The sequence below is a fragment of the Scyliorhinus canicula genome, chromosome 10, assembly GCF_902713615.1.
Source record: "Scyliorhinus canicula chromosome 10, sScyCan1.1, whole genome shotgun sequence".
In the NCBI taxonomy this organism is placed as follows: domain Eukaryota; kingdom Metazoa; phylum Chordata; class Chondrichthyes; order Carcharhiniformes; family Scyliorhinidae; genus Scyliorhinus; species Scyliorhinus canicula.
The window spans coordinates 78662167-78674491 of record NC_052155.1 but is presented as its reverse complement, the minus strand read 5'-3'; the positions used below and the strand labels follow the sequence as shown (position 1 = coordinate 78674491).

Below are 12325 nucleotides of genomic sequence, written 5' to 3'. Positions count from 1 at the left end.
TGAACTGGTCATGTTAATAGATCCTTAATGTGAAAAAAAGAATGAAGTACTCTAAATTTAAATAAAACAAAAACAAACATTTACTTGGCGGGCAATGAAAAAAAATAAATGGCCATTTTTCTCCATGTTTAAAGTTCAGTCTTTTTTTAAAAAACAAACCTACTTGGAAATTTTAGTTTTCGCTCTCATCAGAATGGACTAGTTATTGGAATTTTAGGCACAATTATTCATAATTTAGAGCATCAACTAATTTCATATACCAAATAACTCACCTCCCAACCAGAGAAAGTCATTCACAGATCGAAGAAGTTCTACAGCCATATGGTAATGCACAAGAGCATCTTGCAGCATGCCTGCTTGCAAGCAAAGGTCACCAACATGTTTCCGCATTCTTCCTTGACAACGTTTCTTATAATGTCTGTTGTGCAAAATAAAATAATTGTTATGGCACTAGGATTCCACTAGGTGTCGTCTGTGAAAGTGTAATATTATTTGCTTATAGAACCTTAGACATTTTGAATTTCCTTCGGTCAATAAAGCAATACTAAGTAGCAATGTAGATTAACTAGTTTCAAACAACTTAATTGTTTTACAAAACATGTCCCGCTCCACCTGAACATTAGATTACAATGAACAGTGCACTATGAAATCTCATTAGTTCACAAGAGAACCAACCTATTATTACAATTCTCTCATTCCAATCAAGACAAATATAGACTGGACTTCAAATAATTCTTGTTCAGCTGGTTTTCCATTTAATCAGAATTGATAAAATCTTTCAATTGTAATCTAATTCCAATAATTCACTGGATGGTATGTGGTTTTCAATATTTCAGCATCCATAAAATCCCGAGTGCTGGAGGAGGCCATTTGGCCTATCGAGTCTGCACTGACCCTCTAAAAGAGAACTCCAGCAAGGTTCAATCCCCTGCCTTGGCCCAGTAATCCCACGCATCATCATGGCCAATACACCTAACCTACACATCTTTAGACTGTGAGAAGAAACCGGAGCACCCAGAGGAAACCCACACAAACACTGGGATAATGTGCAAACTCCACACAGTCACCCATGGCTGGAATCAAGTCGGGTCCCTGGCACTGTGAGGCAGTAGTGGTAACAACTGTACCACTGTGAATCTGCAGTTTAAATAGTTTATAGTGCATATTGATTGAAATAAAAGATAGAAATAAGAAATAATTCAGTCTTCTCAGTAACAAGGTTCTCATGATGAAGTCTGTTCATGTCTTCAATAGTTTACATGAAATAAAAATTACATGAAAGACTTTCTGAACATTCAGAATAAATAGAAATAATTCCTATTTTAAGTTTATAATCCTCCAGTAAAATGTTCCTATGACATCAGGTGTCGATGGGTTCCACTCCCAACACAAGTCTTGACGGAGGCCAAAACTGCCTGATCTCTCATCTTTAGTCCCACAGGTGTCATGTAGAACAAAAACTGCAAGCATAGTGAAATGTATTTTAATTCAGCTAGTTGTGAAGTGTGCTCAAAAAAATTAATTGACCATTTTTTTCACATTTTCAAAAGACATGTTACTAGAAATTACACGATATGTTATATTTACTTGGAGACGGATACCACACACCTTCTCGTTCATTATTGCATTAATTTATAAAGCCAGATTTCAAAGCTCAGTGCAAACTAAACAGCCAACACAATTTAAAGATTACTAACTGCTGGATGGAATTATTCTTAAAAAGCAATAGTTCGGCGATGACTGCATGATTCAGCACGATACAATTCATGTCATATCAAAACGTATCTACATTATATATTCATGTCTATATGACAAAACCATGATTGCCCAAGAGTGGACTCTTGCACAACAGAGCAGTCCAAACTGACTTTGTTTTTTTTGGATCTGGTGAACAATAACACCAAATAAAATCAACTTGGTTTATGAAACCAGAACCAAGCTTTAAAGTAAAACAAGCTACAATGCTATTTCAGTATCAATGATTCTACAAGCATTTGAGCAATAATGACTATTTCAGCATTCACCCAAGTGCACAAAAAAAATCAAATTGGCACATTTCAGTTAAAATACAAAGCTTTGTAAATCTCTGAATGGTAAAGAACCATAGAACGGGCAAAATCATTTTAGAAACATAAAGGTCTATGTCCAGGTTTTAAATCATCAGAAACCATTACATTGCATTAAACAGTGACATCCTGAAATATCACAGGATACCAAGATCAATCTAAATTCCTTTTCCACTACTGCAGTGGTAGTATTAACCAGTTATGGATAATACTGATTAACAACTCCACTTAAAATAGTGGAGACAGAAATTTTGGACAAACGTACTTTTCAAAACCCCCAGTATGTTCGGAAGAACATTTTGAACCATTAATTTTATAGCCTTCAGTTTTAATCCACCATTCTTCACTGATGTGGCGGCATTAAACTGTCCTCCAAGTTAGAGTTCAGTCGAAAAAAATCATATACTGTAGTTCATGCAATCTGTTTTCCCTTGTGTGCATAAATAAAGTCACCACCAAGCATTTTAAGCATTTTATGAATTCACTGCCATTTCAAAACTAGCTTCGCATATCAGTTTTGCTTGGCTACTCATGAAATCTTAATAGCTGCTGGCATGGGATATTCCTTTTCCTAGAGAGCTATATTAATAGTTCAATGAACAAATATGATTTTTTTTTTTCAATTTCATCAGGCAGAAGGTGTATAACAGTTGGGAGCATGAGCTTTTGGGTGAAGACGACAGCTCACCTTTTCACACCCAATAATAAACTCACAGGACAGTGTTCGGGAAAAAAAGAAACAGGAATGAGAAATAATTTAAGAAAATCATATGAATAATTTAACAAAAATTAGGAAACTTTCCACAATTTATTTTGCATTGGTATTCAAAATAACTAAAGATAGAAAATAAATAAATTACAGTACGGCACAAAGAAGTCTCAAACGGCAAAGTTGCTAGCTGACTAACAAAACAGTTCATAGATCCTGAGTTTTTATGCCGCTGACTTTCCAACCACTTCAAAGTCTGTAAGGAAATTTATCAACTTGACACTCCAGTATCCAGCCTTTCAATTCTATGACAATAATTAAAATCGGGATGTTATGGTTAAAGAAACAAATTCTATTTATATAGTACCTTGTTACATCTTCAGCACTACAAAACATTTCAGAATCCATGAATTATTTAGTTATTTACAGATATGGTGGCAGATTATACACACACCAACAGCATTTTCCTCCCTAACAAGAAGCAGAGAGTCGGGATTGATGGGTTATTTTCAGGTTGGCAAACTAACTTGTTGTGTTGACTCACAGTGGAGATCAGTACTGTGGTCTCAACTGTCTATGTTCTATATTAATGACTTGATTTAATGGACTAACTGTATTATAGCCAAATTAATTAATGACACAAAGATAGGTAGGAAAGCAAGTTGTGAGAATAAAAAGAAAGTGAAAAAGAATATAGATAGATTAAGCGGGCAAAAAGCTGGTAGATGGGCTGGTTTAGCACACGGCTAAATCGCTGGCTTTGAAAGCAGACCAAGGCAGGCCAGCAGCATGGTTCAATTCCCGTACCAGCCTTCCCAAACAGGTGCCAGAATGTGGCAACTAGGGGCTTTCCACAGTAACTTCATTTGAAGCCTACTTGTGAAAATAAGCGATTTTCATTTCATCTCAACATGGAGAAAGTGTGAATTTGTCCACTTCAGAAAATAGAAAATCAGTACATTATTTAAATTAAGATAGGCTGTAGAACTCTGGGATGCAAAGGGACATGAATCACAAAAAGTTAATATGCAGGTATACCAAGTGGTACAATGGCATTTATTGTAAGGGAAATGGAATTTAAGTTTTGCTGCAGCTACACAGGATCTTAGTTAGGCTGCACTTGGACTACTGTGTACAGTTACGGTCTCCTTATTAAAGAAAATATAAAATTGCATTTAAAGTAGTTCAGAGAAGGTTCAGTCAACTAATTCCTGGGTGAAGGGGTTACCTCCTGAGGGAAAATCAATAAGTTGAACCTGTATACAATGAGTTTAGAAGAAAGAGGGGCTGTCTTATTAAAACATACATGGTCCTGAGGGAATTTGACAGAATAGACAGAGGACGTTTCACCTTACCGAGAGAGACTAGAATTAGGGGATAGAATGTAAAAATAAGGGGCCTCCATCTAATGTGGAGATGAGAAAAATTGTTTTTCTGTGGCTTCTAAGTCTGTGAAATTCTCTTCTGCAGAGAGCTCACTGAATATTTTTAAGACTGAGTTCAATAGATTTTTGATTGACAAAGTAGTCAAAGGGAGTGGGCAGGAAAGTAGATCTGAGGCCACAATCAGATCAGCAATGATCTTCTCAAAATGGCGTAGCAGGCTCAGGGTGCCAAGTAGCCTACTCCTGCTCCTAATGCATATGTTCTTGATGTTCAAGGTCTTCAAACACCTTCATTAACATCTTTTGACAGACATACAATGTGTAACTACAATGTGTGCTATTTCCCTTCAGCTTGCAGCAAACACATGTAATTTGATGACGCGACTGTGCAACCAACTGTGATATTGCCCACCAGGACCCCTTTTCCTCACCCCCTCTGTCCCAAAGAAAAACAGTGCAACACACAAAAATTACATGAATCTAATTTGTCTTTTGGATTCCAAAAGTAACTAAATTCATTCAAATTTCATGGAATTCATAGAATCCCTACAGTGCAGAAGACAACCATTCGGCCCATCAACTCTTTGAAATTAGCGCCCCACTCAGGCCCACTTCTCCACCCTATCTCCGTAACCCCACCTAACCTCCACATCTTTGAAATGTGGGAGGAAACTGGATCACCCAGAAGAAAATCATGGAAACACAGGGAGCATGTGCCAACTCCACACAGTCACCCAAGGCTGGAATTGAAACCCGGCCCCTGGCGCTATGGGGTAGCAGAGCTAACCACTGTGCCACCGTGCCGCCCTTAACTAGTCTAAAAATTCTGCTTCACTGCTTTTTCCCTTAAAAAAAGGACAAAGCATGTTTACATGTGGAAGATGTAACATTTGTATGGGAAAAATATAGTTCAAACTTCAATTTTCAGAGCAATTTACAACTGAGGCAGCAAAAGTGCCAGAAAAATATCTTGCACAATTCCAGTATATTTAAAAGAATAGAGTGAAATAGTAAATTCCTTTTCGAGGACAGCAGCCCGCAATATATTCCTACCAATACCGTCTTTGGTATTGGTACTTCAAGATTGATGTTTTAGATGTAATTCACTCATGGATCAAACCATTTCTGGACATTTCAGTGCTTGAACTTCAATCAAGAGATTTAAAGATAGCACGTCCATCACAACATCTGGAGAGTTGCATCCCACTTAGGTTCTCATCAAAATCAATTTTTTTTATTGTTATAAGTTGCCTTTTAAAGAAGCAACATAATGGAGTATGTTATCTATACATATATTATATATCGTGCAAATGGGCAGCACGGTAGCACAAGTGGATAGCACTGTAGCTTCACAGCGCCAGGGTCCCAGGTTCGATTCCCTGCTAGGTCACTCTCTTTGCGGAGTCTGCACGTTCTCCCCGTGTCTGCATGGGTTTGCTCCGGGTGCTCTGGTTTCTTCCCAGTCCAAAGACGTGCAGGTTAGGTGGATTGGCCATGATGAATTGCCCTTAGTGTCCAAAAAGGTTAGGAGGGGTTATTGGGTTACGGGGGGCAGGGTGGAAGTGAGGGCTTAAGTGGATTGGTGCAGACTAGATGGGCCGAAGGCCTTCTTCTGAAATGTGTGTTCTATGTTCTAAATCTCTCGTGAGCCAGGTTATAATTCATCAGAAATACTTGACACACTGCATGACTATCCTTGCTTTCTGAAATTTCAATTTCTGAAATTGTATAGTAAGCCATATCACAGAGCTCTAACAATGCCAATGTATTAACTTCAAGTAATAAGCGATTACTCACCTGCTGTCTGTATCTAGGCCTACAAAATCTTTCTTTTCAAATGGCACACACAGTAATTGAATTTTGTCTCCCGATTTATCTGTTGCTCTGTCAAGACGTTTGGATTCCAAAACAATGAATAATGATTCAATAAAGTCTTCCACCTTCTTCTCTATGGTTTCACACTCATCGTAACTAGAATAAAACGCAACATCAGTGCGGGGTTGCTCAGCAATTTCTCCCTGCAGCCCAAAGACAAACAAACGTGAATCATACAGTGTGGAACCATAAATTTCTTTCTGAAGATGAAATTTCTCAGATGTCTGTGGCCAGTCCTTTGTATTGCAACACTGCGTGATCGCTATTAGCCCTACAACTTTCCGATGAGTCTGAAAGTCTCCCCATTCATTGTTTTCAGGTGGGTAATGGTGTCTGTAACGAATATATAGAACACGTTGTGAATCTCGAAGATTAATCTGATTGGCAACAGCAATTTTCTTGTAAATTTTGAAGAACTGCTCTTCTGGTACAATTCCCACAGGTTGGACAATGACCAAAAGACTCTGGTGGTCCTCAGCACACTGCATATAGTCAGGGACACTCATTCTCCATCAACTGAAATCTGGTTAATGAGAAAAACAACATTATTGTCCTTTCAATTTTAATAAGGCTGTTTATTATGCATTCAAAAGATAAAGGGTTTATATTTGTCACTGTTTAAACTTAACTATTGAACAGTCATCCCAACTTTATACTGAAATGTAACTCAACCTACATAGGAATAATTTAAAAAGAAAATACTGTCCCAATAGGGTATTAAAACAAATTAAAGTTTAGAAGCAAACTACGAATTATACAATTCTATACACTGAAATGGAGTAAACTGAAATTACAAGGTACTATTTTATTGGGGTCTGTTTGAAACCATGATAATCGACTATTCTCTATACCTTCTGCAAAAAGAATCAATGTCATGCAACAGCTGGTGTGAGGTTTTGTCACATTATTTAAAAATGTCAAATTCACCACAAAAAAAACATTAAGAACTGTACAATATCATCTTCAAGGCATTCATGTGGATGTCATGTCTTCTATCATTTCTCATGTAGTCTCTTTCTCAGCTCAATAACACTCAATCATGCGCACCTCCTTTTCAGGCTTTGAAATGCTCTCGTCACCTTGATATCTTAAGCTTTGTTCCAGTTGTAGCATCCTTACCAAAATCAGCAAGTTGCACGTTTAAATCTTACTCCAAATACTTGATCAAACAGTCCAATCTTTCACTTCAATACAATACTGAGGAAATGTTGCACCATCGTCAGACCATCTACTCTGTTGTCAAACATCCCAGGACTCCATTCGAAGAACAGGAAATTCTTCGGGTAGACCACAGCCAGTGATGCCACTAAAACATTCACTATTGTTTGTGGGACCTTGCACTGTGCAAATTATCTGCCACACTATCCTATCTTAGTGCAGTCACAACATTTTTGTAAAACAACTACTTCGTTGGCTGCAGAGTCCTCCGAGAAATTCAGAGGTCATGAAAGGTGCGACAAAAACAATTTCATTCTTCATATTGTTCACTTTGAAACTTTTGTTATTTCATTCCAGATATCACTGATTGGCTACATTTTAAGAATTTGACACATAGGCCCAGTAAATTGTGCCCTGTTAGCCACAGGCACAAATCCAGTCATGGTCGCTCAGTATCATGAGAGGCCACAAACTGAATTTGCGCCGGCAAGATTTCGGAATGCAATCTTCCCGGGCCCTCCCAATGACGCAATCAGGTTCACGCTCTTCCTAGGTGTGAACCTGATTAACATGAATTTGAACCATTAGCATCTACTTGGTGGGCTTAACTCTGCAACATCAGCCCCCATCAAATCTTCCCACCCACCAGGCATGATGTACTACTGCTTTTTAAAGGGAACCAGGTGCCATGACCACCGAGAGAGAGGAAGACGGTGAGCGCCACTGTCTCCACTAAGCACCAGGGAGTACAAGAGGATGTGGGAGTACCTGTCCAGAAGGCGTATGTGTTGAGGCATGACAGTAATAAGATCTCTGAATTATACAGCCCGACTAAGAAAGGTGCCTATGACCTCTGCCTTTCCCTGAAGCAGGAAGCACCCTCTAACATTGTTGTGTCATGCTCATGACACTATTGGTCAGCAAGAGTTAACCCTTTGCAATGTCAGCTCGCCATAGTCCAAAAGTCAAGGAATGGGATGAATCCTCAGGGTTCAGGGCTCAAAGTTAGGTGGCATAGGATCAAAAGCCAATGCGATTGTGACTACTCCTGGATCCCAGCGCCTTCCAGTCAGGATGTAGCAACCCCAAAAGGCAGACAAAGCCATCCAGTTGGCCTTGGCCAATCGGGATGAGGGAGCACAGGACCTGCCTGTATTAATTTGCAGTGGCAGCGAGTTTAAGGGAGGGGAAACCCAGATGGAAGGCTACAGGTGAGTCTAAGTGAGCGAGGGCACAGGCCGGGGCCAGTCATGTTCTGGAGATGGGAGTGCACCTGAGCTATGAGTGTGAGATCACTGTCGGCAAAGCTCTGGGACTGACTGATTCCAGGTCAGGAAGGCCAACGGGTCAGGGACATCATAATGGTCAGGAGCTGCGACACCGACATGACTCTCTCTCAACCCTCGCAGTATTCTGAGCGATATAGGGGTGGAGCCAGCGATCTTACTCATCACTGAACTGGAGGAGCAGAGACTCCAGCATTAAATTGTGGTGGTGGCTCAGAGGGAAGGTCCTGCAGAGCAGGACCAGGAGACTGCAGGACAGGATCTGGGCTGGAGGCCACACCAGACGTGCAAGAGGCACAGAGGCACCAAAGGAGGCCACGGGTCTATCAGATATGTGTGTCTTTCATGGAGCTGTCCGACACCATCTGCTGTCGAAGACACCACCTGACGAAGGAGACTGTGCGGCAACTGTGTCGTGCCCACCTTGCAGCTGTTAGAAATGCGAGAAATTGCGGAGATTCACAGTGAACCCGAGATGAAAATAGGATAACAGACATGTAACGTGATTAGCAGATATCCAGAGAATAATGAGAGTGGGGAATATTGAACAGACTAAACATACAACTGCTAGTTCTCCATCCAACAGTCAGACAGGCCCGTTCAATCCATGATCCGTGCCGCAGAGGCCTGTTCCATCTAACATTTAGAGCCACTGTATATTGCAGATATTCGCCTGTTAAAGATGCAGTTTCATGCCTTCGCTGAAACAGGAAAAGATGTTTCCCAGACTTGGTACCTGAGCGATATTTAGTGATAACTATTAACTAGATTGAACTGATAGAATTGCTTGGGAAAAGGGGGTGTTTCACGGAGTTCAGGGATTGTGGGTATATACAAGAGCTAACTTCAGATAAAACAGTGCATATAGCTTCGTGTTTTTTTAATCTTTTCTTTTACTTCAATAAATATTCTTTATTAATGGTTTACATGGCCACTGGACTGGTTCCTTTCTGGGTTGTACATGGTTCCTCACATCATTCCAAACAAACATACACCACAAAGAACCAGCGTTTTGAGACAATCTGAGATTATATCAGCAAGGTTCCTAACACAGTGGAAACCCCCATTTCCTGTAGCCACCAAGGTCACGGCAACCCTCAGCATCTACACCACAGGGTCCTTTGTGGCTTTTCACATGCATCCACCCATACGTGCATCAGTGAGTTGACGGATGTAGTGCATGCACAAGCTCTGGACTACATCCACTTTCACCTGAGTCAACTGGCTGAGAGGGCTGAGGTTTGGGCATATACCTGGTCTGCCACAGGTGCATGGGGCAATAAACTGCACACATGTCGCACTCCACGCCCCTTAGCACCAGGGAATTGCCTTCCTTAACTGGAACTGATCACACTCCCTCAATGTCCAGCTGTGCAACAAAATGCATTTCATTCACGTGCGCCTGCTTTCCAGGGAGCATGCATGACAGTTACATCCTCAGTCAGTCGCACCCTTGTTTTTAAAACCTTGGACATGACAAAGCAAACCCCTGCCAAAATCTCCTAAGCTTTGGACATGTCCAAAACAGGTGGACATGGTTCACTGGTCCTCCCGCGCATTTTGTGCACCTGTCCTCCACCCCAAAGAATCTGCTCATCCGGGCCACTGTCATGTGAGCCCGATGAACAACCTTAAATTGTATCAGGCTAAGCCTGGCACATGCTGTGGACACGTTGACTCTACTCAATGCATCTGCCCATAGACCATCCTCTATCTCACCTCCCAGCTCCTCCTCCCACTTGCGCTTCAGCTCCTCGGTCTGCGTCGCCTCCGACCCCATTAGCTCCTTATAGATATCCGAAACGGTGCCCTCCTCTAACCACCCTTTGGAAATTACCCTATCCTGAATCCCCCTTAGTGGTAGGAGCGGGAAGGTTGACACCTGTTTATGAAGGAAGTCCCGCACCTGCAGATACCTGAATTTGTTTCCCCTTGCCAACCCAAACTTCTCCTCCAACCCCCTCATACTTGGAAAGCTCCCCTCTATGAACACATCCCCTATCCTCTCAATACCCGCTCTCCGCCATAACCGGAACCCCCCATTCATCCTCCCCGGGGCAAACCGGTGATTATCACAAATTGGGGCCCAGACAATTCAGGACAAAATTAATAGTCACATGGACAAATGCAAGTTAATTAAGAAAAACTGTGTTGAATAACTTGGATTTTTTTTTTAAAAAGAGATAACAGTGAGGCTTGATGAGGGCAATGTTATTGATATGGCGTACATGAACTCCGAAAAGGCATTTAATACAGTGCACACAGCAAACTTGCGGGCACACAAGTATAACAAATTTATAACTCATGGAATTATAAAAAGGACAGTAGCAATATGGATATGAAATTGATTGAGTGACAAGAAAGAGAGGGGGTAATGGTTAATGGATTGTTTTTGGCTGGAGAGTAGATTCGTCATGGAATGCCCCATGGATCAATGTTTTTATCCATGCTGTTCCAGATTATATTCATGACCTTGACCTTGGTGCACAGGGTACAATTTCAAAATTTGCTATGAGGTTAAACTGGAGGCATTTGGAGGAGAGTAATGTAGAACTTCAAAAGGACACAGTGGAATGGGCAGACCAAAATGGTAGTTGAAGTTCAACGCAAAATGATTCATTTTGGTAAGAAGAATATGCAGAGAAAATATAACAGATACAATTGTAAAGAAGATGCAGGAGCAGACGGACCACGGTGCATATGTGCATAAGTCAGTGAAGGTAGGACAGGTTGAGAGAGTGGTTACTAAAGCATAGCTCTATTAATAGAGGCAGAGAGTGCAAGAGCAAGGAGTTTACTTTGAAGTGGTATCAGACACTAGTTTGGCCTCAGCTGGAGCATTATGCCCAGTCCTTGGCATCACACTTTCCGAACAATGTGAAGGCATTGGAAGGAGCAGGAAAACAATTCACAAGAATGGTTCCAGGGAAGACGAGGTGCAATTACATGGAGAGATAGGAGAATTTGCAACCATTTTCCTTGAAGAGAAGGCTAAAATGAGATTCAAAATCTCGAGGAGATCTGGATAGAGTAGATTGAGAAAATCTTTTCTCACTCTTGCAGGGGTCAAGAACAAGAGAGCACATATTTAAAGTAATTGGCAAAATAAGTACAAGCAACTCGAGGAAGAACGTTCATACAGCGAGAGATTGGAGTCTGCAGTGCATTCGGTCTGAGAGTGTAATGGAGCCAGGTTCAAAAAAGCATTCAAAAGGGAATCAGACTTACTGTAAAAGGAAGAAAAGTGACGACAAGGAGAAGGCAAGGAATGGCACTCAGTGAATTGCTCATCCAGTAAGCTGGTGAAGATACAATGAGCCGAATATGCCCCTCCTGCACTGTAACAATTCTGAGTTGCTATGTTGACTTTAGTTTGTTTATTACAGTAAAAGTCTGAGAATGTAAAATCTTGTGCAAATTTTGGCATTGACTGTGGGATATTCAGTTTATTTAAAATAATATCAGCCTTCACAGGATTATAACAATATATTAAACAATGTATCAGTCACACATCTCTGGGGTAAAGAATTCCAAAGGTTCACAACTCTGAGTGAAGAAACTTCTCCTCATCTCAGTTCCAAATGATATGTCCTCATCCTGCGACTGTGTCCCCTATTCTACATTGTCAACCAGGGAAAACAACCTCTCAGTGCCTATCTTGTCAATTCTCTTCAGAATCTTGTGTGCTTCATTGGGATCACCTCATTCTTCTAAACATCAGAGACTATAAGCCAAATTTACTCAGCCGCTTATCACAGGACATCCACTCATCCTGGAAAACAATTTAGCGAACCTTTGATATACGGTCTCCAATTCAACTATATACTTCCTAAAATATGGAGGCCA

At 40.7% G+C, this 12325-nt stretch overlaps 1 protein-coding gene across 1 annotated transcript in view; it reads right to left on the bottom strand.

The window, feature by feature from the left end:
* Positions 1-12325, bottom strand: part of trappc9 (trafficking protein particle complex 9) — a 1005291-nt gene that overhangs the window by 979585 nt on the left and 13381 nt on the right. The window contains 3 exon segments of the mRNA XM_038809220.1: positions 273-418; positions 2755-2784; positions 5958-6558. Of these exon segments, the coding sequence (XP_038665148.1) occupies positions 273-418; positions 2755-2784; positions 5958-6541 (760 nt within the window). The 5' untranslated portion in view covers positions 6542-6558.